Source organism: Varanus komodoensis, unplaced genomic scaffold (genome assembly GCF_004798865.1).
Source record: "Varanus komodoensis strain SLA01 unplaced genomic scaffold, ASM479886v1 scaffold6_2, whole genome shotgun sequence".
In the NCBI taxonomy this organism is placed as follows: domain Eukaryota; kingdom Metazoa; phylum Chordata; class Lepidosauria; order Squamata; family Varanidae; genus Varanus; species Varanus komodoensis.
The window spans coordinates 12480811-12508809 of record NW_025336346.1 but is presented as its reverse complement, the minus strand read 5'-3'; the positions used below and the strand labels follow the sequence as shown (position 1 = coordinate 12508809).

The following is a 27999-nucleotide window of genomic DNA, read 5'->3' as shown; positions in this document are numbered from 1 at the left end:
GATTTACAAACACACACCGCTCGCGCCGGGTGGCTCCGATCGCAGGAGGGCTGGTCTTGTTTTGTCTGCGCTACTTTGACCTGGCGTTGCACTGTCTGAGGCACCGAGAAATTAACCCGCGTGAAAGGAGGAGAGGGGCGGGGGAGAATAGCATTGTCAGTATCGGCGGCGGCGGCGGCGGCGGCATCACTTGGTGTTCTTCATTTTTTTTAAAAAGACACAATTTCGCATGTTGATCTGAAAGCCCACAATAAACGAGGAATATGAACAGGAAAACCAGGCGCTGGATATTCCACATCTTTCTCAGTCTAGGGATCGTCTATATCAAAATTGGGTAAGTCACCTCCCCCCACCCCCGCGCCTTTTAAAGGCAAACACGCTGTGCCCAACCTGCCCAGACCTGCTAGGGCTCAACTTGGGGGAAGTCTGAGAGAGGCTGCCCCCCTGCTTTTTCTTTCCTTTATAGTCAGGGCGAGAATAGGCTTTGTATGGCTGCTGTTCTCAGGGAAATTCTGAGTGCGCGCAGCTCTGGGGAAACACGGCTCGCCCGCGCTGTGGATGGCGAGAGGCATGACCGGAATGGCAAGAGGCGGCCGCGGGTGCGGGGCCACTGGCGCCCGGCCCTCCTCCGCCCGCGGGAGCCAGCCCGGCGCGACTTCGTCCTGCCGGCCGAGCTACGCTTGGGCGAGCTCAGGCGAGGCAGGCCAACCTCCTTCGACTTGAGATCGGCTTTGCCCAGAGCGATTCCTTTAAAAAGCGAGGGCACTGGGCCGAAGTTCTCCACCTAATTCGCGGTCTGCCCGTGGCTGCCCGCGGGAGGACGTGGGAAGCACTCTGCACATGTTCGGGAAAGGCGCTAGTTCTTCACACGCTCCGGGAATGAGATCCCCTGGAGACGAGCCCGGGACTGCCCCTCGCTGAAGCGACCGGGGGATACGCCGAGCCCGCAAATATGCGAGCCAAACGAGGCGTCGCGTCGCACCTGCCCACGGCCGGGCGCTCCGCTACAGGGAGCGCGACCGCTCGGCGGCCCGGCGCTCCTCCGGGCTCAGCGGCTGGGTCGCCACCCGTGCCCGGCTTGCGCAGCCTTGCTCGTGGCCGCAGGCACGGTGGGCGCAGCGCGACCTGCCGCACATCCGCCTGCAGGCGGGCCCGGTTCCCAGCAGCGCGGCGCTGGATTTCGAATCGAGCGCGCCCTGCTGATTCACACGCTCGCGATTTGCTCGTCCAGGCGGCGCGCCCGAGCCCCCGCGCCCGAAGCACGGGCGGCTGAGGACCGGCGTGTGCGGCGGGGCGGGCGCGCTCTCCGCTGCGGTTCCGGGAGGCGGGCGACCCGGTTCGGAAGCGTGTGAGCGCTGCACGCGCAGGTGCCGCCGCAGGCGCCCTCTCACGACCACCGCGCAGGGACGCTGGAGGAGGGCCGCGCCGCGCCGCGCCGCTCCCTCGCGGGGCGGGACTTCGGGGCCTGCGTGCGGGCGAGTCAGGCGGCGGCAGCCCGATCCGAGCCCCGGGGAGCCCGTGCGCTGCTTGCGGCCCCGCGGGCCCCTCCGTGGCCTCCGGGCAGGGGCGGCGGCGGGCAGGGACCGGCGCGCGCGTTCTTCGACGGCCCAGGACGACGGGCCCGCGGTGGCGCCTCCCGGGCGCCTGCTCCGGACCCGCGCGGCCCAAGTCGGGGAGCGCGGAGGCGACGGCCGAGCTGCGCAGCTCTTCGACCGGCCCGTCCCCGCGTCCTTCTCGCTCTGCCCCCGCCCCTCGCCGGTTCCCCCCCGGGACTCCCCGAAGGGCCGGCGGCGAGCGGAACGGAGCCAGCGCTGGGCCCGCTTCGGCCGCGGGCTGGTGCGCTGCGGGACAGCGCGAGGGGTTCGGTTCTGCTCGACGAGGTGCTGCGACCTGCCAGTCGGCTCGGGCAAGCGGCGCCCGCGAGCGGGGAGGAGGGGGCAGAGGGAGGGCAGGCCTCGCCGGCGCCCGGGGAAGAGGGAGTCGGCGCGGCGCTCTCTCGGGCTCCCCTACGCGGGAGAGGGAGCGGGAAGGCCGGGGGCGGAGGCCACCGCGGAAGTGGCAGCCCCCTTGGCTCGGTGGCAGGTGGCGCTGCCTGTCGCAGGACCCCCAAGCTGGCGCCCGCCAGGTGTGTCGGACTGCAGCTCCCAGGGTGGTGGCCGGGGTGACCGTGGCGGGCACCCGCGGAGAGCACCAGGCTGGGGTGGCTGCCGGAGGGGGGGGCTCGTTCACCCTCAGGACTTGATGGGCAGGGCAGAAGCTGGACGGGCTTTGAAGGCATCTGCCTGGACTTTGGCGCCAAAGCAGCCCCACCACTTCCACTCCATTCAGAAGCATGTTCTGGTGGATCGAGCCCAGTTGCGGGGGCGATGTGAGTTTTGTTCATGCAGCCCGTGTCTCTCCCTTCCCTTTCCAGGGGCTTTTCCTCGGTCGTGGCTCTGGGGGCCAGCATCATCTGCAACAAGATCCCAGGCTTAGCGCCGAGGCAGCGGGCGATCTGCCAGAGCAGGCCCGATGCCATCATCGTGATCGGAGAAGGCTCTCAGATGGGGATCAACGAATGCCAGTTCCAGTTTCGCAACGGGCGGTGGAATTGCTCCGCCCTGGGAGAGAGGACCGTCTTCGGAAAAGAGCTGAAAGTGGGTATGTTGCCTCTTGAATATACGCTGGGGTGAGGTGCTTGCCGCAGTCCGCTGAAGAGTTACTGGAAGAAGAGGGCAAGGCATGGGAGGCGTCAGGGGAGGGAGTGTCAGCGAGGGCATCATTGCACGCGCCCTCGCAGCACGTGGAGGGTGATGGGGGCCTGTCCTTGCCGAGCAAGTGGGGCAGCCTCCCTCTGCTCCGTGCCCTCGGCTGCCTAGGATGGCTCCCGGCACCTCCAGCCAGGTGTGGTCCAGTGTGCAAGGAGGGCAGCGGGTTGTGCAAGGCTGGTCAACGTGTTACTCCGCTCACCTAGCCCTGCTGGTTTGCTTAAGGCTCCGGTTGTCCTTGGCATCTTATTTTTCTGTGGTGCTGTGAGAACGCAGTCCTCTGGGCACTTCGTGGAAGAGCGGAACTTGTTTCCAGCTGGGCTATACTGCAACAAGACTGCAGGCAAAAGTCCAGTCACTAGGGAAGAAGTCTTGCTGAACTTGATGGGACTTACTTCTGAGTAAGAATGCTTCAGGGAATGCTAACGGGGCACTTTCATTTGTTTATCTGTTGTATTTCTATCCCACCGCTCTCCCATTGTGGAAATCAAGGTGGCTACATGTGTTTCTCCCCTCCAAGTTCAGGCCAGCCTCAGACCTGCTTAGCTTCAATATGGTGGATGCCTGATCTGCTGTCAGACCATCCTCGGGGCCATATTTTGGTTATTTTAGCACATAACCCTAAAATATGCCTTTGAGCCAGTTTTAAACTGTTTTGTTCAACATGCCAATATGACACAGGCAGAATAAAAATCCATTTAGATAATGAATATCTTCTTTAGTCAGTGTAGGTTTATGGTCATGTTATAAACCAGGTTAAGGTGGTGGCAGAGAAAGTGTAAGTCGTATGTGTGGAAGTGCCATAACAGGTTGGATCCAGATTTAGGCTAGATCAACTTGCACCAAAGGAAGTGGACTGCCTTTGTCCACCCTGTCCTCTCCATGATCACGCCGCCCCCCGCCCCCGGGGTCCTGAAAACGCTATGCAAAAAGCCAGGAGTTGCTGCTGAATGGGGTGAAGTGCTCTGAGGAGGGGAGACCCCCCAAAAAATCAGGGGAAGGGACTTTGTGCCAATGAGCCTTTCCTGTGGTGAAGGAGAGGTCCTGTGTCCAACCCAGGAAGTATGTTCTTGCTCTTTTCCAATGTTGTACGTGTGAGTTGTGAATACTAATTGTATGTGAAAGAGAATTGCTTTTTAAACTATCACTTCTTCCTTCTAACCAAATAGCATTTTACATTTGCACTGCAAATGTAGAAAATACAAGGACTGATTTTAAAATGTTTTAAAGGAAACCCACCTTATGTCCAGCATTATCCACATGTGATGCTTACGCCAGTTCAGAGGTCACAAAATAGGGTGCCCGCTTTTGTGATCGCCATATCTCGTAATCAGGTCAGATGTCATGAACAGCTTGTAACATCTTGCCTAATTAGGTGGGGCAGGGGAGGGAGAGTGCTTGACAGTGCCAAAGGTATGAAGTTCTGTGGGATCAGAGTGTTAAGAAGGTATGTGGGAGGAGCTCGCCGACATTCAGGCCTGGTACTTCTCCCTGCTGTGATGGTTTCAGGACCATCCCTAGGCCTGCGGGAGGAAGAAACAAACAAAGGCTGTTCCCCCATTTGGAAAGTATGAAATCCAGCTGTTACTCCGAACTGTCTCCATACTTAGGTGAAACACACCTGCTTCTTGGTACATAGAAAGCAAATATGTGAAGAAATCACATTTGTTAAACTTGACAATACTGAAGAGAATGTTAGTTCTTTTGCCAGGTAATCAACCTGCTATAGTCAGAATCCAGGTGGTTAATGTGTCAGATTTCCTTGGTAGTACTGATTGTGGAGTAATGAATGTGTTATCCAGTGGTGTGATGATTGAGCCTGGTCTAAGGAAGGATTTACACATCTGAGACCCTCATTTAAGGCACAATCCTATGCAAGTTTAGACAGAAAAGGGCCCCTAACTCCAGAGGTCGCAGACACCAGAGCCTTGCTTCTGGCTAAACTTGCATAGTATTGCACCCTAACTTGCTTAGGAGTCCCAATCTTCTGTTCCCCAGGGCTTTAAACACATCTGGTCCATTCCTTGTCTTCCAGCTGAGACGTATTTGAGATTGGCATGTAACAATGGCTGCTACCAATGTCTGAGGAACTCTTTGTCTGAGGAACTCTGAGGAACTCTACCATCTCTATGGTAGAGAAGAGGAATGTGTGGCCCTTCAGTTGTTGTTGGACAGCAACTCCCATCATTTGCCGCCATTGGCCATGTTGGCAAGGGGTGGTGGGAGCTGAAGACCAACACCATCTGGAGGACCATCACATATTCCCTGTCCTCTTCTGTGCCCTGGTTTCCTAAACCAAGATTCAGCTGTGAGAGATCACCAAAGATCTGTAGAACCTTGCTTTGTGAACATGGACTAGGATAGGAACAGAGCGAGTCAGAAGGGGCCTCCCAGGCCATCTAGTCTGATCCCCGGCTTCAGCCAGCTCTGCTCACGACATGCCCAGGATGAGTGTGGTGAGGTTCTCTTTCCACAACATTAAATGTAGGCTGGAGTCTTGTTGCACTGGAGGGTACAGAAGCGTTGCTTTTAGACTGGTGCTTGGAATAATCAGGAAGAGAGCCAGTGTGATGTAGCGGGTAGTGTGTTGAAATGGGAAAGGAGAGGCCTGGGGTCTTGTCTCCACTTGGCTGTGAGGGTCTCTGAGTGACCTTTGGCCCACAGTGGACTCTCAGGCAAGCTACCTCCCAGGGTTGGAGGGAGGGCAAAATGGAGAGAAGGAGGGCCATGGAAGTCACCTGGAATTTCCTGGGGTTATAATATAGAGACCAAATGAAGCAGAGCACCAGAAACACCACTGCGGGATATAAGCATCACAGAGTCTCTCGCACTGAATTTCCTGAATGGATAGCAGTCATCATGGATAGCAGTCATCATCATGCTTAGTCATTTTATCAGTTTCCGACGATCATGGCCTTCTGTTGCAGTATTCAAGGCTATCTTGGTGACTAGGGTGATTCTGGCACATAAGATTCCATTTTGAGCTCCTGGATAAGACTTACCCATGCCTTTTTGTTTTATAGTGGAAAGTGGAACTCAGTACTTCCCATAAAGTCAGTGGTGACAGAACAAGAGAGAATTAGGTGACCTTACTGGGATTATTGCTTCCATGTGTGAACATCTTTGAGCTAGACTGTGACCACTGACAGTTGAGCTGTGCCTTGAAATGCTGCTGTTTCATGTATTGCGACTTCTTTTTCTCCAAACAGTTACTAATAAATCAGGCTGCGCTCTTATGCATGCTTACCACTGACCTCAGTGAACCTTTCTTCCAAGTAGACGTGAATCAGACTGCATTGTTACTTATCCAGTGCAAAAGAAGAATGTCATTTATGTTTGCACATCACTCAAAAATGCCGGTAGAATTGTTTGCAAGATCTTCCAGTCATGTCTGAAAAATGCACCCCACAGAGGCAAAGCAGCACTGGGGGACAGCTGGGAAAGACTTCCCCGCTTCGTTGCTCGCAACAGGCAGGTCACTTCAAACCCCAATGTGGGGAGACAGGCATGTCCCCTTAACTCACAAGCCTTGTGCTCCTCCCCCCACTGGGTTTCCCTTCGTTGGCCACCTCCAAAGGTACCATTGTGGCCTTGATGCCATTGCGTGAGCTCCCACAACACAGCAAGCCTCTCTAACTGGATCCAGGCAGCACTGCCCCGGTTTGTAAGCCACCATGGCTTATCATGTCGTGTGAATCTATTAACTATGTTTGAAAGGGGATAAAAATAACATTTTAATGGCAGGAAGGGAAGAGGAACTAAAGAGCCTCTTGATGCAGGTGAAGAAGGAGAGAACAAAAGTTGGCTTGAAACTCAACATTAAGAAAACTAAGATCATGGCATCCAGTCCTATCACTTCCTGGCAAATAGATGGAGAAGAAATGGAGGTAGTGACAGATTTTATTTTACTGGGCTCCAAGATCACCACAGATGGGGACTGCAGCCAAGAAATTAAAAGAAGTTTGCTCCTTGGGAGGAAAGCTATGGCAAATCTAGACAGCATACTAAAAAGCAGAGACATCACCCTGCTGACAAAAGTGTGTATAGTCAAGGCTATGGTTTTCCCAGTTGCAATGTATGGCTGTGAAAGCTGGACCATAAGGAAGGCTGAGTGCCAAAGGATTGAGGCCTTTGAATTGTGGTGCTGGTGAAGACTCCTATGAGTCCCTTGGACAACAAGGCGATCAAACCAGTCATTCTTGGAGGAGATCAACCCTGACTGCTCTTTAGAAGGCCGGATACTGAAGATGAAACTCAAATACTTTGGCCACCTGATGAGAAGGAAGGACTCCCTGGAGAAGAGCCTAATGCTGGGAACAATAGATGGCAGAAGAAGAAGGGGACAGCAGAGAATGAGGTGGCTGGATGGAGTCACTGAGGCAGTTGGTGTGAGCTTGAGTGGACTCCGGGGGATGGTGGAGGACAGGAAGGCCTGGAGGAGTGTTGTCCATGGGGTCGCAATGGGTTGGGCATGACTTTGCGAATGATATAACATAACATAACATTTATTTTTATACACACATAAACATTGTTATTATTTCATATCGCTTTTTTGCTAATATAAGAGAGCTCTCTTAGGAATCATGTGAGGTCAGCAGCTATATTGTTTTCTCTACAGATGTGTAAAGTATTAGCATTTCTGTTCATCGTTTTATGCATATCTCTCTTTTACAAGAGTAATAGGTGGTATGTTGGCCAATGGTATTGATTGTGGGCCTGTGTTCAGACAGGAGCCCCTTGAGCAGGGGTTATCCTTGAACTGCAGCTTTTTGTTGAAAGGTGGGTTAATATGTTTTTGGAACCCAGTCAAGATATCAAACCATGGTGAAAACAAGCCAAAAACAAACAATGGGTTTTCTTGATTGGTTGTTTGGTATTGACCAGTTACTGGTTGTTGGTGCAGCTGGAAGCTGACTACAGGGTAATAACTCCCAGTTCAACAAGCACCCCCAGTTCAACAACCCACACTCAATCCATACTAAGTCTCTGAGTGCAGGTCTGAACTTCATTATTCATTAGGTTCCCAGAACATGTTAAACTCCTTGGGAATTTTAACCATGTACCATGGTTACAATTCCTCTGTGCCCGACACATGATCAGGCATAGCAGGGTCGTTGTTGTTTTGGCTCCACCACCCTCCTCTCCTGTCTTCTTCTCCCCTTCTTTCCCCCTTTGGGGGTTGTTCGTGTGGCTCTGGACTGCCCTCAGTTTCCCAACTGTGGATAATTCAGAGACAAAAGGATGCCTGCCCTGCAAAACAACCCAAAGAATCTGTAAGAAAGACTACCCTGGGGGACACCCTCTCAAATCTACTCTTGGATCCCCAGGGTTTGGGGAGTGTTATGAAACCCCGACTGTTCCCTTGCTTTTGCAGGTTACCCAAGTGCGAAGCACCTTGGGAAGTGGCCAGGTAAGGGAAATCCCAGTGGGGGGAGGAGCATGTGAGTTAAAGGGACATGCCTGCCTCCCCACGGGGGGGGGGGGGGGTCCCCAGGGTTAGAAGCAACTCACCTGTTGCTAGCAGAGAACGGGGGATCTTTTCCCAGCTTTCCAGGTGTTGCTTTGACTGTGTGTGTGCATTTTTCAGGTGCGATTGGAAGACTTTGCAAACAAGTCTACTGACCATGCTTGCATTTGGATTGCAAATACGATATTTTTGAGTAATGTGCAAACATAATGACATTTTCCACATACCTACATTCTGTATAGGGTAATTTAATCACCTTCCACACAGTTTAGTCTGTGAAAAATGTAATTTCATAATGGCTTTTTTGCAGACTGAAGTGAAACTTTAATGCCCGATCTCTGCATCTTGTTTGCAGCACCAAAGCATTTCTTGTTGTTTCTGAGCACAGTGAGACATGCTAAGGGCAGCGTTCCAGGCACGTGAGTTGCGTGGTGCTTTTAATCCACATCAAAACTGGAATATATAATGGCATGAATTCCACTTTCAGAGATGGAATGCATGCATCTATGACTGCAGACCTGAGGATTGTTGGAAGCCAGCCAGCCAAAGTTCAAAGACTCTTCAGGGAAAGAGCACTGACAGAGTCCTGTGGCCGCCTACGGGGCATGACGAGAAGACATCACTGGGAGACAAGTGTGCCCAAGGCACCTCTGGGCAGGGGCAGGGCCCTTTGATTTCTCAGGAGTGGTTTCCCAGGGCCATTTAGTCTTAAGCTGCTAATGCTTAGTTGTAAGTCAGAGCCAGTAGATAGTCTGTCAGCTGTTCTGTCTGTCTGTCCGTCCTATTGACTGAAAATAGTTACGTGCAAACTTGAATCTATGAAAAAGGGGTTTTTTGGAGGGGCAAGTTTATTTCAACAGATAAGCAAGATTTTTTTTTTAAATGCTCCAAATGTGGGATCTTCAGAATGTTTTCAAATCACATTTCAAGCAGTTCATTCCTAATCAGAGACACACCAATTATAAAGTGGGTATTTGAGGAAAGTTTTTGGGAAGTTAGTTTACTTTGACTAATCATGGTTCCCATGATTTTTTATCTTCAATATTCAGGCTACAGGTTAATGGGTGGAATTGTCGTCACACAGTGTTTCACACTGTACATGCTTCTTCCTAAGTCTCTGGCCACTTACTTGGTTCTAAGTACTGAGCATTTCTATACAGGGTGTTTGCTGTGCACTTATCCTATCATCCTCACGACTATCTATGGATTCTTTACAGGACATTTAGACCCTCCAGTGTTGCTTCTGTTTGTGAACAGAACTTTCTGGGCTGTTACTAGAGCAGAAAAAATGGGGTTTTGTTTCTGATGGTGGAAGAAAGCACAATTTGCTCTTGTGTATTTGTGCTAGCTAACAGTGTTCCCTAGAGGTTATGTACTGGAAAATTGGGGAGGCATATAGTCCTCATATACAGTTCAGATTTCAGCTCTTCAATGAAGCCAAAAGTAGATGCTGAGGATTAACAGCCTCATGCAGCAAAAATGCTGTGGCTATAAACGGTCCTGTATTATGCAAGTGTGTACCAAAGGCCCCAAATCCTTTGCTTCAAAATGCATGTGCTTTCAGTAAGAGTTACTGAGAAGCTCACCCATGGTACTCGTTGTGCTCATGCAGTTTGTGCTGGATATTTGTGATGCTGCACCAGAGTACCTTAGCTGAAATATCCCTCTGGGTTCTGGAAAAGGCCCATTGAATGCCTGGAGACAGCCAGGAGTGAAAGCAGCCCTGGAGAAGCGATGGCGATCACGATCACAGAAGTGACCTGGGTGGATCTTCTGCAGGAACTCACTCCAGGGAGGGGGCAGGCTGCCCCTCCCAGGCCCTTGCTTGGCAGGTCCTAAGAATGCAAATGTCCTCCTGCCAAGGTCTCCCTGAGCCAGGCAACCCACATGGGTACCAATATGTAGCCTGAGAGGGAAAAGGGAGCCACCAGAAGCATCCTCTCGCCAGGATTAGTCAGCTGTCTGCGGATCACTAGGCACCCTTCCAAGTGCTCCCTTTGATCTACCCGACTGTCTCCCCAGAGCATGGCTTTCATAAGGCCTGATCAGCCTGCTTTAACCGAGTCCAGTAGGTGGGAGCCTAAGGAAGGCTGCTGTTCATCCCAAGAAAAAGGCTTGCTTGCCTGCCCTGGTAAAACCAGACCCAAGTGTATCCCAAACACTTTTATTCCTCTTATATCCATCTTAGAAAACCCTGTGGTTGATTCTGCTGCTCTAAGATCAGTGTGATTTTGGTGTCCAGCATAACCAGACCATCTGCTGCATTGCCCTACGTGTTCCTGACTGTATGCTTCTCCTGACTCCGGTCCCAGCAGTTTGATCCCAGCACCTATCCTCCCCTCCCTTCAGAGGCCAATCCCATGTTTCCAGGCCCACACCGGTCTCTGCGACCCACCTTGCTTCTCCGAAAGCCCAGGCAACCTCACTGCATTCTGTTCTCAGATACAAAGCTGGGATGGGATGCAATACAAGAGTGGCTTACCTCTGAACGGAAGCCCTCCCCGTTACAGAATTTTGTTACAAGGCCCCACTTGTTCTGATCTGTTCCTGAGTTATTCAGTCACCTTCATAGTTTCAAATGAAGTGCTTTAAAAAGAGGTAGAGCATTTATGCTGTAGAAAATTTCAGGCAGCTGTTTATCGGCATTTGCAGTCTAGTGAAGCGAAAGGGAGTGCAGTGCTAGGTACATTTACTGTGATGAAAGCCCCACCAGGTTCAGAGGGACGCACTCCTGAGTAAGTAGGTTCAGAGCTGCACCTTTAGACATATACAAGTAATAACATGTGTACACCTGAGTTTTCTCAGTCACTTTCTTTTCAGTGGCTCTTTGCACTGAACCACTCCTGGGCGGAATTTCAATTCCAGCTCATCTTGGGAGCTGAGGGGTGAAATTGCTACAGAGAACCTGGCTGCCTGGGGAGATCTGGGTGCAATCTGCATGGATCTGCTTGGATCTGCTTTATTTGAAAGTCCATGTGTGAATTCTGTGATTCTTGTTTCTGTGCAAATCATTGTGGATCCTGTGATTTCACTGAAGCTGAATCTAAGCAAAAATGAAATTAATTCAATGGATAACTCCTCTGACCTGGAAGGGAGTTGGAAACTGGGAAAACAGAAAGAATTGTAAAAAGATTAGGAAGCCATTTGCAAGAGGCTTTACTTTTCGTGTATTAATTTGGTACTTTCATAGACTGGTTTCTTTCTCTCTTGCAAGGGACAGAAGGAAGTTTATGTGAGTCTCCTCTCCATGTTCTCCTCACAACAACCCTGTGAGGTAGGCTAGGCTGAGAGCCAGTGCCTGGGCAAAGGCATCCTGTGCACTTCATGGCTAAGTAGGGACCAGAAGCCAGAGTTCCAGTCCAGCACGCTGCTCAGTACTGCCCATAAGCCTTCTGCACAGATGCACACCCCCTTTGTCCCATGGTCACTTCAGGTCAAACAGGTGTGAGGCAACCTCTGTCTGAGGCAAAGGAGAAGCTTGTGAAACCCGCATCCCAGCAGCAACTGTGGGATGAGCCTGGGCATTGCAAGCGAGGAGTGGCCTCCTTGTTTCTTTCTTTCTCGAATGACCACTTATGGCGTCCTTCGGATCTTGGGCAACTCATGGGCATCCTGATCATGGAAGCAGCTGGATCACAATTCACCGACTGCCTCCAGGGAGATCTTAACAGGGCTGCTTTTCAGATTTGGACCTGACAGTGGCCAGCATTCAGAGCCTTATCCTGAGATGGAAAAACTAGATGGCTGCCCTTGAAGGCTGTTCGGATACCAAATCCACGAGACCTTTCCTGTGCGCTTGAGGCTCTTACTCATGGTTGGAGATGGGTTCTTCAGATAATGTTGTGATCCTCCTCTCGTCTCCTCTCCTCTCCTCTCCTCTCCTCTCCTCTCCTCTCCTCTCCTCCCTCCCTGTTCCCCAGGTTTGTATGTTTTCTTAGAATGGGTGAAATGCTGGAAGTGGTGTTTCTCCTGGTGCATTCTTGTCATTTTCTTATAGCACAGCTCCATCAAAGGTAATGTAGTGGAAATGCAGGAAAGGAAAAGCCCTTTATGCAGAAGTCAGATGCTGTGATGAAACTGAGAGCAGATCGAGTGATTAACAGTCCTGTGTAGGAAAGCTCAGAATCTCTCCTGGCAGGCAGGATCAGAGGAACAGCTGGGCAGAAGTGAGAGCTGAGGGAGTGTCTAGATTCAAGGCGCTCACAGAAGGTGAGTATGAACCCTCGTGCATCGCCAGGCATGGCTGGCACTCCAGACAAACCGAGAGTGTGCTCTGACGTTGTCTGTGCATTATGAAAAAATCTGAAGAACACTGCCCTTGTTCACACAGAGATGCCCATACCATGTCTTGTGATGGTAGAAACCACAAGCCTGGTCTGCTGGGTGATGTGATGACGAATTGCACTCGTGCTATGGTGCCTGCATCAGCTGGGTACCATTGAAGTTGTTCTCTTGAGCTTGGTCAGAGAGCTTGGAGCCCAAATACTGTCTGAGGGTCCTTTCTTCTCATGGCCTACCATCATGATCTCACAAGTCTCTCAAGGGCGAGTTCTTGATTGGATTCACCATGCATCAAGTAGTGGAGACATACATGTGCCTCTTCTGGGAACAGCAGATGCTTTGCACCCCAATTGAAAGCAGTGGGATTTAAAAGGACTTAACACTGGTCCTAGTTTTCACAGTCTTTTCTTCCGAAGCTCAGTTTCAAATCTCTTCTAGAGGTAACACAAACAATATTTTTTGTTAGGTTAGGTATTTCACCAAGGATAAGCAAAGAACCAGGTTAGCAATTTGGGGTGTATTTTCTTTTTTATATGACTTTGCAAAATGTGCCTTTAAGAAAGAAATTCATTTGGGAAAAAAATGAATCTGGTTAGCAAAAATCTCCAGGTGGCATTGCACATCTTCCAGCTATGAAGCAGAACTGTTCATAATGATGTAATAAAGTATACATGTTGCATTGATCAGTGGGAAAGATCAATGCTTATTAATTGTAGCAGCCATATTTAATGTCTATTGTTAAGATAAGGTAAAAAGAAGCCCTTATATATACAGCAGTAGATGAGCATCATGAGGGCATTAGCATAAGGGTCAAAGTCCATTGGGTGTTTCTCTTACGGAAGTCTCATTGAAAGGAATAGGGGTTGCAGTTTGCAGCACTCATTTGAATCCTTGGGACTTGGAAAGGGAAGCATTTCACTGGGGAAGTTCTCCAGACTTCTCCAATAAGGTCGACAGTGGACTAGGCGTGGAAAGACAGTCATTCTCGTCATGTTTTGGATTGCAGTTTCCAGAAGCCCTTGCCAGCATGGCCAGTGGCCAAGAATGCTGGCCAAACCATCTGGGGATTACTGTCTGTCCACCTCTGATTTATAGTAAAACAAAGCCAGTGGCATTTTCCGTACATAATCATCAACTACCAGTGACACTTTTAGATGACTGAAATGATCGAAACAAACAGCAATGACTTATGTTTATAGACTGATTGCTTTTCTTTGTTGGGGGAATCTGTAGGAAACCAGCAGCCCACCACTCCAAATTTCTGTAAAACCATTAGGTCGCAAACCCGAAAAACACAATATCTATTGACTTCAGTGTGATGCTAACATGCCTCTCATGGAGGTGCCTTTAATGCCGTCTACCACTGTTATTCTCTTACATACCTGCACTCACATGCTGGTACCCCAATCAAATGGAAGGATAGTCTGCTCTTGGTTTGTAAATGTTTTCAGGACTGGTCCTACCATACAGAAGGATGAAGCAACCTGCTTTAGCTGACCCCAGAAAGGGGGGCAGAGAAAGTCACAAAGCATTGACTGAATGGCAAAGCCATACTTTTTACAATGTCGGCCAAAGAATGGCGAGGGGGTCACATCCAGGTTTCAGGAAGCAAAATATCTTGCCTTATCATGGCTTGCCATGCCAGGGAGTGCCGGGCATCCCCAAGGTGTGGAGGCACTGAGAGTTGGAGGCTTTCCATGTTGGGCGCTGTGGCGTAATGTGCATGAAGGCCCTTCTTGTCCATAGCTATGTGCCCAGGATGGATGGTGGGTTTGAAGAATGCATGAGAGCTCTGCAAAATGCCATGATTCAAGACGACCCCCCACATGCCCCAGTGCAGCAATAGGAATGCGGGGCGGGGGGATCATGGTCGGCATGTCTTAAGGACTTGGCCTGCCCCTCTCAGGAGCAGCCAGTTTTGACAGTGGCCGACTCATTTCTAAAGGTCAGAAATGGTTCCTGTTTCATCGGTGACATTCTGAATTGTTATCAAGACTTTATGGAGACCTTTCATAACACACGGGCCGCCAGACACCATCATTTCGGACAATGGAGTCAAGTTCACAGTTACAGCATTCCTTGATAATGGCCCGATATGGTGTGTCACTGCAGAGCCTTTTCATCCATCTTCTTGCCAGTTTCTTCTTGATGCAGCTTGGCCACCGTGTCCTGCAGCCAGAAGGAGCTCTGCTGAGCTGTTAATGAGCAGGTAGTGAGCAACTCTGCTTGATCGGACGGCCCCTGACCTGAATGAGAACTGACTGGCGGGGTCTGCAGATGCTTCCGGGGTTGACCAAAGATACGTTTTGCTCCAGAGGACCCTGTGCCAGCCACAAACCGTGCCCCTGGTGCTGTGTGGATTCCCACCGCTGTGATGCAAGCTGCAGGACCACTGTCCTACGAGACTCATGTGCCATGTGGTGCAGCAACATGTTAGCCAGATGAGGAGCTGGTGATCAGATCCATCAGATACTGCAGGATATGATAAACTACTGGCTGCTCCAGAGCCCAGTGCTTGCACTTAGACCCCGACAGGGACCAGCACGATGCAGAATTCGCTCCCCAAATTCATGGCACGATGGCCGTCAACCACACTATGGTGGACTCATTATTTATTTATTTATTAAAACATTTTTATGCCGCCCCATTCGCCGAAGCCTCAGGGCGGCTTACAACAATAAATTAAAAATAATTATAATATGAAATTACAATAAATATAAACATTAAATTAAAAATACAAAAATACAATATAAAATAATGTCTTCATGAATATATGACCTAGAGAGGATAACTGTAGCATATTGGCCTTCCTGGCTTTCCATACCAGAGAGTGCCCAATCAGCTCTCGGGTCCTGTACATTCAGTTTCTCTTCCTGTTCAGTGCTGCGTGCAGCAGTGTGCTTTGAAGCCTACTCTCAGTCAGCCTTGGGTATTCACATTAGTGGCGGTTTTGTATCCTCCACATGGCCTTCTCTTTATGACGCAATTGCTCCCTGCAATTTGAAGTAATGCCCCTGAAATTAAGGGTGTTTTTACACGGACACTATCCCAATTTAGTGGATATACTGCACTGAGAGCCACAGTTGCACTAGTGTAGATTGATTGACTTTAACTCCATTAAAAAAAATAGCAGCTAAACATGCAGTCACCCAGGTGTCCTTATTCTTTGTCTTATATGATAAATCAGCATCCAGTGTCAAGCATATTATCTCCACTGCTTGACTTTGCACTCTTAAAAAGAATATATTTAATATAAAACTAAATCTATTTATATCTATTTAAGATATTCATCATTATTTTAAAAATGATAAGAATGGTAATGGTTTTGTAGGAATGGTTTTGTACACCTTAGCAGTAACTGTATTTTAGATTTCCCACTGTTAGAAATGATTCTGTGGTTTAAAAAAGCTATACCAGTTTGGAACATTGAAGGACCCATCCCAATTAAGTCACTTTTATGATATTATAAAATTAATTTATACAATACAGTGCTCTCATTAGGAAAATATATGATAATCCCATTGCAATTTGGACATGTGAAACAAATTTACTAGATGGTTGACCAATGATTTGGTCAAATGAGTAATTTATTAAGGAAATCATAAGAGTGCTTTTCACTCACCATGAGAGGACTGCATATCACTTTGGGATGATTCACAAAGTTGGATGATTATCTATAAAGTCTACTTGGTGTGGGGATCATAATCCCATAACAAAGGAGCCACTGTCTCATGGATCTCAATACGTGGAACTTCAATGGAAGTTCATAAGAAAAATGCTGCCCTTTAACTTGAATGTGATCCATGAATCTAGGCTGAAGTTAAACATGGGAAAAAAGCCATTTTCATCCAAGTAAAATAGAATTTTTGGGATCAGCTGTGCCTACAGTAAGCAAATTCCATCAGAGAGCCAAAAGCATTGACTAACACTGTAGATGTGTTTCTGGGAGTGGTGAACTATCCAGTCAGATGCTTGTAAGACATCAAGAGCGATGGGAGCACAGCACCAAATCCATTCCTGAAATCCACCATCTCCTGTTTGCGGGACTGGACCATGAAGCTGCTGTTGCAAAAACAAAATGACATCCAGTGCTCCAGTCTTGAGCTTTTATGGTGCTAATAAGTCCACAGTGGTTAGCACTGATGTAGCCAGCTGTAAAATATGTGGACTGTTACTACAGCTACAAAGCTGAGAATGGATAACCGTTGCATTCTACTTCAAAACTCTTACTGAAGCAGAAAAATGCTATGCAGAAAGTGAAAAAGTGGGAAGAACGGAACATTTGGACTTCAAAACTCTTTTGCAGGCACCTGTCTTCTTTCACTTGTCTCTCACAGACCAGAAACCATTGCTGACCTTAAGTAAAGCAAAAAATGTAGACCAAGTGGCATTATAATGTCAAAATTTCTCATAAGAATGGTTAATTCAGCATAGTAGCTGAGTATGAGAGCAAATAACACAGCACAGCAGAAAACCTTATCATGAATCCCCTCAACACAGAAGGTTGATACAAGTTCAAAGAGTTGTACTTTTATTGTATAATTTTGTTCTTGCTGTGAGCCGCCCCGAGGCTTTGTTGCGATGGGGGCGGCATAAACATGTTTTAAATAAATAAATACTCTCTGTTAGCATCCAGAGATAGGGCTCATGGCATCCAAATGGGAATGTGGAACTTCCGGAGGGCTGATGGGAGATGAGACCAGGATGGCCCAGGTACTTTAGCAATACTTTGGAGAGTACCCTGATGCTGGTGGACAACTAATGAAATGGGAGGCTCAATAAGAAAAGGGAATCATATTGTTCTGCCACAGTTAATGATGAAAGAAATTCCACACTTGATCCATCAAGAACATCAAAGGCTCACCAAATGCCTCCATTAAGCCAAGCAAGTTGGATGGCCTAATATTGGACATGACTTAACATATATCCTGTGCTTACTGCAAAAGAAATAGTCCAGCACAATGGAAGGAAGCTTTACTGGTTACACCCTTGCTGGGCAGACTTTGGAGAAGGCCAATGGCTGTTTTGTGTGAATCAGGGAGCCAGCACAATCGGGTTCTTGTGGACTACAGTTGTAGGCATACGGAGAGACTTCACTTGCCTGACTACTGCGACCCATGTCAGCCTTTATGCCCTCCAGCTGTTTTGGACTACAACTACCAGCATATCTGATCTCTGGCCGTGCTGGTGGGGCTGATAGGAATCAAAGCCCAAAACATCTGAAGGGTTGCATAGCATTTGAGGCAGCAAGTGGCTGAACAAGGCCGTAGATTCATAGGACAAATGCCGCATGGAGAGTGCTTTCATTTTGGATGTATACCAAGAATTGTGGAATGATGCTGTTGTAACATGACTTCTACGGAAGGGTGCTGTGTTGGGGCAATGTAGAATCAGTCTTGGGGCAATGCTGAAAAAAAATCTCACCCAGACCACTCTGTGGTTCTATGAACTGGGGTGGGAATTAATCTCTCTATGTTCTGTCACACACAGAACACACACAGCCGTGTTCTCTTTTAAGTCACCACCAACATCAACAATTATATCATTTGCCATTTTCTGTCACACAAGAGGAAACTGTTCGGAAGCTCAGACTAAATAGATAGACCCATATTACAGCAATTTCCTCTTCTCAGGAAACCTTGGGAACTTAGCCCTTCGTTTGCATGGGTGGCTATGAGATCAGCTTTTTTTTTCCTATGAGTAAACTATGACAAGGTGGTATAAAAATGATCTGTTTATAGTGCAGAGTTGTGGTGAGATGGCTCATTCTTGGTGACTACTCAAGAGTCCACAGCATCCCTGTTTACATGAGGACTGTATTGTTTTCCTTTGATGCTACTTGTAAAGCTTTCCCATGGCCTTGTGAAGCGTTCCTGTGAAGGAAATTTTAAAGGTATAAAGAGAAGATATCCCTCTCCAAGAGAGCTATTGCTAGGTATTTGGGGCAAATGTTTAACTGCCTTCTGCCCCTTGTCCTGGGGGTACAATAGGAAATTAGTCCTAGTATTGTTGGAATAATAAAGCAAGTTAAGAACATTAAACTATCAGAAGGGAAAACAGTATTCACTTAGTAAATACTTTTGTATGAAACTGATCAAAGAACACAATGAGATGAGAACCTGGTCCCTTCAACTGGCAAAATTGTTTTTCCTTTTAATTTTTTAATGGAATGTTTCAAAACAAAGCCTAAACAACAACAGTGCAAAGAAAAGAAGACGAACAAAATCCAATAAAAGCTTACAGTCAGATTTTGTTTGCTGCTTTGGAAATATTGCTTGGTCCTGTGCATTTGCCCGGTATTGGGTTCTGCAGGGGTCTGTTATGTCCCCCATGCTATTTAACATCCTGGTGAAATAATTGACTGGGATCATCCAGAGTCTGTGAGTGGATCGCCTGTCCTGGGTCTGCTGATGACATGCAGCTCGCTCGCGCTCTCTCTCTCTCTCTCAGACACACACACTCTCTCCCTCTCTCCCTCCTTCTCCTTTTCATCTCCAGCAGGTGAGGCTGTGGATGTGCTGAACTGGTGCCTGGCTGCCAGTGGACTGGATGACCAGCCACAGTCTTCATATTCCTTTGCTTTGAAATATGTTTAATGTATTGTTTTTCTCCTTGCATTCATTTTAACCTTATACTGTTTGCCACTCTGGAATCTGTTAGAAATAGAAATACTGTAAAAAATAAATAAATGAGGGTTAATTAGTTGACGCTCTGTCCAGATAAGACCAAAGTCTGCTTCTTCTGACTGGGTGGAGGGTGCTCAACCAGTTCTCATTGGGGTTGTGTCCCCCTGGAGGAGCAGGTTGGTGGCCTGGGGGGGGGAGGGGTTCTCCTGGAGCTATCCTTGTCACCCGGGGCTAAGGTAACCTTAGTGGCTTCTTCCAGCATTGGTTGTTTGGTTCAGCAACATTTCTATTTGGACACGGAGAACCTGGTTCCAGTCGCCTATCCGCTGCATGCCTCCAGATTAGATTACTGCAATGTTCTCCATATGGGACTACCCTTGATGAAGGACCAAAAACTTCAGCTTGTGCAAAATGCAGTAACAATATAAGAGGAACAAGAAGTTCTCAATATGGAACGCTGTTGCTGGCTGGCTTTCTACTTCTCAGCCTGATTCATGGTGCTGGCTTCAACCTGTAAAGCCTTCTACAGCCTGGGACCACAAGACCTGCCAGAAAGCCTTCCCTGTTACCCATGCTTAGCCATGGAATACACTTATTATCTAAGTGCTGTGTAAGGTGTCAGCAAGAGAGAGGACCTTTCCAGTGGTAGCCCCCAATCACGGAATAATCTCCTAAGGGAGACCCCCCTGGTGCCAGTATCGTTATCGTTTTGTACTAGGTAAAGACCTTCCTTTACTCCCAGGCATTTGACATTGCTGATGGTCAGTGTGGCACGGGGGACGGTGGGAACCGGCAGGCCTTGGCTGTAGTCCCTACTCAGCCATGAAGCTCACTGGGTAGCTTTAGGATGGTCATTTCATTTCAGCTGAACCTACCTCACAGGGCTGTTGTGAGGATAAAATGGAGTAGAGGAGAACTATTTAAGTCGCCTGGGGTTATTTGCAAGAGGAAAAAAGTTGGCTATAAATGCAATGTAACAAGAACAACAACAAATAACAAATAAAAAGGACAATATGATAAAATAACATACGAGAGGTTTTTAATTTGATCATGGATACTCTGCATGTGTATCTCCTCTGTTTATATGTTTGTAGCTAAATATTGTTTTCATATTATGCATAATATAGTATTTTAAGGTTTTAATATTTATAAATGGCTCAGAGATCTTTGGCTATTGGAGATCCAGACATGTAAAAATGAAATGTCAGGATTTTCAGAAAGGTGTGACGACAGAATGGGGTAGAAATGGCAAAAGAAAAAGAGAGTATGTTCACATGTACCCTGCTTAAGTACCACCTCTTTATGGTAAGGTAAGCACGGAAGCCTTGTACCCCAAGGAATGTCTCTCAACTCTCAAAATCTCTGTGAAAGAGGCAGAAAAATGACTGCCTCTTTTGCAGAAAAACAAAGAGGTTGTAAAAGGACGGGCAATTTTGGCACAGCCAAATTTGATTCCATTACAAAGCTGGTACCCACCTGGCACTCCACGGCACCGTGATTGCACAAAACAGCACGTGCTGCGGAAACCGGTTGTGGGATTTCTCTCTTGCTGCAAAGCTTATGCACTCCAGGGGTTGGTTTCTTCAGAGTCATAATAATCAGCACCATGGAGCAATGAGCGAGCGCAGGTGTAGATGCTAGAGCAGTTGTATCCCCTCCCCATTAAGAAATAAATGCTTTCATGTGGGCCCATGAGACATTCATGGCAGCATAATTATTGAAAGTTATGGGTTTTCTTCCACGAACCGGAAACAGTCACAAGCTGTTCATGGAAGAGAAGGGGAAAAAAATCTCACTTGAATTTGTTTTTCCTAATATCACACTGCTCCTGTTAAGTCATGCAGTCAGTTTTTCACAGGGACTAGAAACATTTGCACTGGGGTCAGTAAAATGCTGGCTCTTCAGGAATGAATGATAGTTTTGTTTTGGTTTGACTAGAATCAATGCATGTATGTAAATAACTTGTCAAATGACTCACAGAGGGTTGTGGGGGTTGTTTTGTTGTTTTGGGGTGTGGGTTGGCAGGCAGAAAAGTTTTCTTGCAAAACCAGAAGCCAGGTTGGAAATCTGGCATCAAGTATCTAAAAACTAGCATGATGCTTTATGCCAAACAGTCAGTCTTTCTAGGCAGTGACTGTCATAGTCAGATAAAAACATTGCCCCAAGGTCACTTCTGCAGGAATTCTCATTTCATACCTGCTTTCAAAAGTATCTTGTGAGTACATGTTTTAGAGAAACAAAAAGATTACATTACACTATGTTAGAGGGGTTACGCGTAGGATACCTAGAGCTGGCTAAAGTTCTGTTGTGGCTTTCTCTAAAAGAAAATGAAGCTGCATAAAATATATTCTGACACAATGTCACTGGGAAACCATCTCCCTGAAATGTGAAATAAAGCTTACGCATAATAAAGTACTGATTAAATGTTTGGGGAATGTGGAATTGATTTTTTAAAGGCTGAAGGATGTGGGTCGTGATACAGCAGAGTTGGGAGCAGTTAAGAGGACTATCCTGGGCTGATGTACTCAGAAGTAAGTGCCGTGGCGTGGGGCAAGGCTTACTCTCTAGTAAGTGCATTCAGGATTGCCCATTGTCATAAAGAGATTTAAGCATGTGCAACTCTGTGCTGGGTTATGGCCATTAACTTTGGAATGGCACCTTCCATTTTCTTTCTAGTTTTGCCGTTTCTTTTGATGTGGGCAAACAACCTCATTCGGGCAGTTTGATGCATAAAGCCAGAAACTGTTGCATTGCTTTCATTTTAAAAAGGCAGCATACTTCTTTTAGAACTCTGTTTCAACTTGAGTCCACAAACTGCAGAAGAGACTCCCCCTACCTTGCATTTAATGACATCAGTGAAATGTGGTGGATGTTTGGCACCTGGAAAATGTTGGCAATTTATCAGAGCAATGGGCACTTTATAGAATCTTCAAGGCCACCATTTTTCAGTCCATGGACGTTCCTGAATAGTCCCATCCATACTGGATGATGGCACATAGAAGGGGGCAGCTCAAGATAAGCAGGGAAAAGGTGGGTTCCCTTCTCCAATTTGCTGTCGATGAATGATGACTTCTGTAGAGATTTGAAATAATGTAGCTTATGGCACATAATTGGCAAGCTCTGCTGTATTTTCCATCTTTATATTTTCACAATCAACATATAATTCAGCACATGTCTCTTCAGATAACTCCCACCCTGACCTCCTGGCTTTAAATAGCAGAAAATACAACATATGTTTTCCAGGGAGATAAATACAAATTTGTCTTTCCCAGAATACCTAATTTATGACACAGCTGGTTTGGTGGTGCTAAATATTTTCCAACCCACTCTCCTTCCCTGTTCAGTTTGATAGGAATTGTGCTACATAGGAACAACTCCCTTTCTCTTTCCTTAATCAAGTCCTGTGAATATAAGGTCCCAGCACACTGGGTAATCAACCAATCCAATGCACATTTCTCCAGAAGTAAGCTTCAGAATTCAATGGGAGTGATTCCCAAGTCAAGTATGATTTATTTGAAAGTAAATATGGCTACAATATGACCATACATCTCTATTCCAACCTCACACTGAATTTTATTAGAACACTTCTGTAAAATGTTTTACATATTATTTGTTTAAACTGCCAAAACCTTTGGAAGACCTGCTTTCCTCATCCCTATTCCTCCTGGTATATTTTATCCTGTTTCTAAGTACATTTTCTCATGCGAGCAAAGGTTGGCATGCTTTTCCTGAGAGTCTGTTGTGTTACCACGGAGCAGAGCTGCATTGTTGCTTTTGGGGGAAGACCCACACACTTGGATTCTAGAATTTCTACTCTGTTCTAGAAGGTTGAATTAGCAACAGCTTAGAATCAGTCAGGGTAAACCTGCAAGGCTATATGTGGACTGAACACTTGCTTGATGTTTAGCATGGATTTCTTGCTGAAGAGATTTCTGAAAGCTTGCAGAAGTGTCTTGAGAAAAAAGTTACGATTGTGGAAATATTCCAAATTAATATTTGTTGTTGTCCCTTAGAGTTCAGCCTTGGAGCTCCCATTGCTTGAATTTTGTTGGTCTCCTGTGAGATCTTTACGATGTTAAGGTATTTTATCTGTAAGCTGCCTTGAGCATTCAGATAAAGTGCGATATAAAACTTTTAATAATAGGGGAAACAACAGCTATGGCGAAATTGGCTCTGTGTCTAAGGTCAGGAGAGCCATCAAAGGACATGTTCTTCAGAAAACAGTGCTTGTTTGGTAGGTACTAGAATGGGAAAGTTAAGAATAGGAGTAACTGTAAGTTGCCTTGGAGACCCTGTTAGGAGCAAAAGGTGACCCTAAATTTACAAATCAGGCAATGAATTAAACTCATGCATTGTTGACCTTCTCATAATACTTTGAAATAACAGACAGAACAGATGCTAACATGTAACTGAGTAAATATTTCAACAGCTTTAACTAACAGACAGTGAAATCCAATAGGAGCTACTCAGAAGGAAGCCCCATTGAACTGAATGGGTCTTTTTCCAGGTAAGTGGGTAAAGGATTACAGTCGGAGACTGCTATATTATGCACATTGACTTGGGATGAATGCCCACTATTACTGAACGATTGATATATCCCAACTTATTATCCCAGTACTACTTTTGAACTTGTTTCTGAGTAAATGTGCATGGGAAAAGACTATGCTTCTTTTTATAAAACAATAAATTATAGTTCAGGAATTCTTAAATTGCATTACTGTAACTCTGCAGGGTGCTTTATTCTCTACATTGATCGGTGACATTCAATAGATGACTTAGGCCCGGTCATGATCTCTTTGTGTAACTGGAGCAGAGTCGGATCATATAATACATTCACAGATTTGGTAAGAATAGAAGAACATGGCAGCTTAAATGGAATAAATTAGTGAGGCAGATTTGTCCGATCAGGCCAAAGGTGCAGCTGGTCTGGTATCCTGGTCCCTTTGGAGGTTAATCAGATGCGTATGGGAAGCCAGGCCCGAAGGCATCAGGTCCCTTGCAGTGATGCCCTCAGCAACAGGCATATGGTGGCACCTACTGAATCTGAGGCTAGAGGGGCCCTTTGGCCATCATGGAGATGCCATGGAAAGAGGCGTCCACCAGGGATTTGTCTAACCCCACCTTAGAGCCATCCCACCTAATGGATGCCGTCTCTTCCTGTGGCAGCAAATTTAACTGCTTGGAATGAGGGGATCTTCAGGAGAGAAGCATGGGTGGTGGGAGAAAGAACAAGAAAGCGTGTGCAAAAGGAATCCGAGGCGTCCCATTGGGGGGCACATGCCAGCAGTGCGGGTGGCCCTGCCCCGACGATGTTGTGGCCCCGTCCACTGTGGGCACGTGGCTCTCCAACACTGATGCCCCACCAAGGACCCCCGGCCAAAGAAGATTTGCTCCCCCCGCTATCAATTAATCCCATGTCATCTGAAGAAGTGGTTTCTGTTTTGTCCTGCATCTACTCCTAACCAAGTTTCTCAGTCTTCATTTCTTCCAGAAAAGGGATAATCTGCTAAAGTATTCCTTTTAACAGTATTTGCAATGCAAATGGAGCCCTCTGAATGGGGTCCCAGTTATAGATGCCTCAGGAGGGGCACTCTGCGTAGTCTCCTGGTGATGTCTGTGGTTCGTCGGGTGTGGCTTAAGGGTGCCGTTTGCTGTTAGGTCGCAGCAGAGAGGAGGGGCAAAATAGCGTATTCCCAGTGATGGCTTCTCACTTTGAGACATGCTTCACCCTGGAGGACCATCTCAGTATGAGCTTGAGTAATTTTCATGAGGTGCTGGAGACAGGCAAATTAAAGATTCTTTTGGCAGCATTTAAAAAAAATCCAAAAATATTTTTAATCAAATATTATAAGCTGATTGTGAAAAATACATAGTGTTGTGCAAAATCTTGCCCCCTCTTTTTTTGGATTTTCTCTTTCCCCGAAAAAGAGGCATTGTCTTGTCTACTCTTTTTCAGGGAGAGGGAGAATTTCAATGACTTTGCTCCTTGGGGAGGGGGGCAGGGTTTTCATGTACCTTTTAAAGTGCAGGAGGGGCTTAAGAGATCCTCTGGCTTTTTAAAGACAAACTTTTGAAATGCCCCATGCACTTTCAGTGGCATGGGACCTTTAAAGCGAGGCCCGGCAGCCCTTCCTGAACTTCCAAGCATCCACAATACCTTGCACTCTTTCATAGGAAGTGGTGTTTAGGAAGTGGTGCTGGGCTGCAGAGGGGCTTGTGCTGTGGCACGCGGGAAGGAATGGTACTTCTAGAGCTTTAGAAAAGCCTTGCTCTTGCTTGCAGCATGAACAAGGCTCATTACAAAGAGGCTTCCCGCAGAGCAGCATCCAGGAACTCCTGCTGCCCTGCAAGCTGAAAATGGAAGAATCAAAATATTTGCCACAGGGCTAGTGCTGAGTAATACAATTATTACTAAAATATAATTTAGTAATCCTTTGCAGTTCTTTCTGTAGTCCTCTTTCTTCTTCTATAGCTAGCAATGGATCTTGTGCATACATTGTGCTCTGGATCTTGGTTAATTCAGGGAGAAACAACTTTTTTCGAGGCTGAAATTAATCATTTGGATACAACAGTGTCTTAAAATAACCCAGCGAGGAAGCAAAATTATAAGTACCAATGCCAGACTACTTCTACTTCATTTACATTCTAAAGAAAAAACATAATCATCCTTCAGATCATGAGTCATCTGAGAAAACCACAGTGTTTTTAAATTTAATGAGGCAAGAGGATGATGTTTCATCAGTGTGGTAGCGAGCCTTTTATAACCCCCGGGTGGTAAATTGTGCGGGATCCTTTTCTTTTCACTGTCCTTGCCTCTGCCCTTCAACATTATAGAATTTTCACTAAGGAAGGAAAAAAGGAAAATCTTCTGGCTCGAGCTCGGTTATGGAGCACTGTTTAACACAGCAATGTTTAAAGGCATCCCCACTTGGCACAGGGGCTCTTGCTGCACGCTGTGTGAACTGCAGTGCGTTATAGGCAGGGTGTGGCATTGAAGGAGTTAGCAGAAACACACCTCTGGTTTCCCAAGGCCGGGGTCATACCATTCTTGCTGCTGGGGAATGCATGCGAGGCCCTTCACAGAAACGTTACTCCAGAGCACCTCTGCCTGACGTGCGATTCACGGGCATGCTCACGGAGGCAGGCAGCATTCCCTGTTCAGGCTTGTACCACGCCTGGAAGCTGCTGTGCTGCAAAGCTTTTGCGCATGTTGTTCTCCGTGCCGGCCAGAGATTGCAACCTGGGGGTCGCTCCACCCGGTGGTCAGGGTAGCTTTGGTGTGCTCAGGTTTTCTGTGGCTGGGGAAAGCCCATGTATGGAAGCCAGGCCCTGTTTTGCCCCATTCCTCTTGGGGGAGACGTGGGGCAAGCAAAGCAGCCCTGGCTGGGATCAGGTAACATCAGGGGGCATGGGCAAGTGAGGAAGACCATTCAGCACCCCTGATGCAGGGTAAGCACTGCGAACGCATGTGTGTGATTGAGGGGAAATGTCACTCTGTGCTGTTTCACGCCGTGTGCTACAGATCATCCGTTGCAAAATATAGGAACCAAAGTCTTCTCTGGCAGGTTCCCTTTCTGGGCCACAGGCCTGATTCTCACTGGGGCAGCAGAGGAGATTGGGGGTTCACGGGCTTAAAGCCCCACTACCCTCATGACAGTTTCCCATCTGTCTCACTCTCCCTATTTATTCTTTGTTTATATTTTAAAAGAGTTGTGTGTGTGTAAATTGCTTACAAATGAATGGATCCTTTATGAGCCTATAGTGCTCTATGTTTTAAACATGGACTGCGCAAGGGGAAAAGGGGAAAGAAAACGACAGATTCATGCCTTGTTTGGCTTCAAGAAAGACTGATGCAACTTTGGGGCAGTCTGCAAAATGCAGCAGTTGAGACAGCAGGGCTGGGGAGCAGAAAAACAAATGGATGTCCAACAGTGTGAAGGGACTTTTTAGAAATGAAAAGATAATCTGGTGTGTGAGCAAAGGAATGCTTAAGGAAAGTCCCAAGCAGTAAAATGTACTACAGAGGTACATGTCCAAGTAGCAGAGGTCTGATGCAAGTATAGCACAGCCTTCCCAACCTGGTGACCTCCAAATGGTTTGACTACAATACCCATAATCCCAGCCAACATGCTTGGAGCTGTAGTACAGAACATCTGGAGGGTGCCAGGTTGGGGAAAGCTGATGTAGCATAAACATGAATTCCTGCCAAGTGTTTGGAGAAGAATGCAGACCATGTGGCAGGTTTCGGGTGCAATCTGATGCATGTTTAGACAGAAAATGGGAATGCAAGGAGTTGTAGGGCTTTTTTTCTGTCTAAATATACATAGGCTTGCAGTCTCCAGGTCAAAATGTGTGCAGTGAAACGCAGGTGGAAATAGATGAAAACCCTGCCTTTAGGTCTGGAAGATCAGCAATCACAAAAACAGTGAATTGAGAAATTGGTATGGATCACAAATGAATGTAATTCCCTTTAAAAACCACATAATGCCAGATTTGTATCGTAGAGTTTCTCCTGGCATGCATCACAGAAGACTCTCCTGCTAGGTTAAAGAATGTGGGCGTCCTACTCCAGGCACATTTCCCTAGCTGACATAAAGTAGTCATAAATACTCTCACACAAAGGCAGGCAACTCTCCTGTTCGATGCAAATGTATGCCGAAATGCAGGCATAAAACCAAGGCCCTTGAGCAAGAATACCAGAGAACTGAACCTAGCTTGTGGAGGTCAACAACGGAGTTTGAATGCTGAACTGGGAGGAAATAGAGTCAAGAGAGCAACTGGAAGTATTGGCTGAGGCCAACAAAGGGGGTCCCCTAATCAAGAGATATTGACTGGGTTCAGACAACATGGTAACCAAGGGCTGAGTGTGGGTTGTAGG

At 47.1% G+C, this 27999-nt stretch overlaps 1 protein-coding gene across 1 annotated transcript in view; it reads left to right on the top strand.

Annotated features, from left to right (window-relative positions):
• Positions 1–263: 263 nt before the first annotated feature.
• Positions 264–27999, top strand: part of WNT7A (Wnt family member 7A) — a 62659-nt gene continuing 34923 nt past the window's right edge. Inside the window, exons 1-2 of the mRNA XM_044451313.1 lie at positions 264–334; positions 2414–2640. Coding sequence (XP_044307248.1) covers positions 264–334; positions 2414–2640 — 298 coding nt within the window. The remainder of the gene's footprint in view (positions 335–2413; positions 2641–27999) is intronic.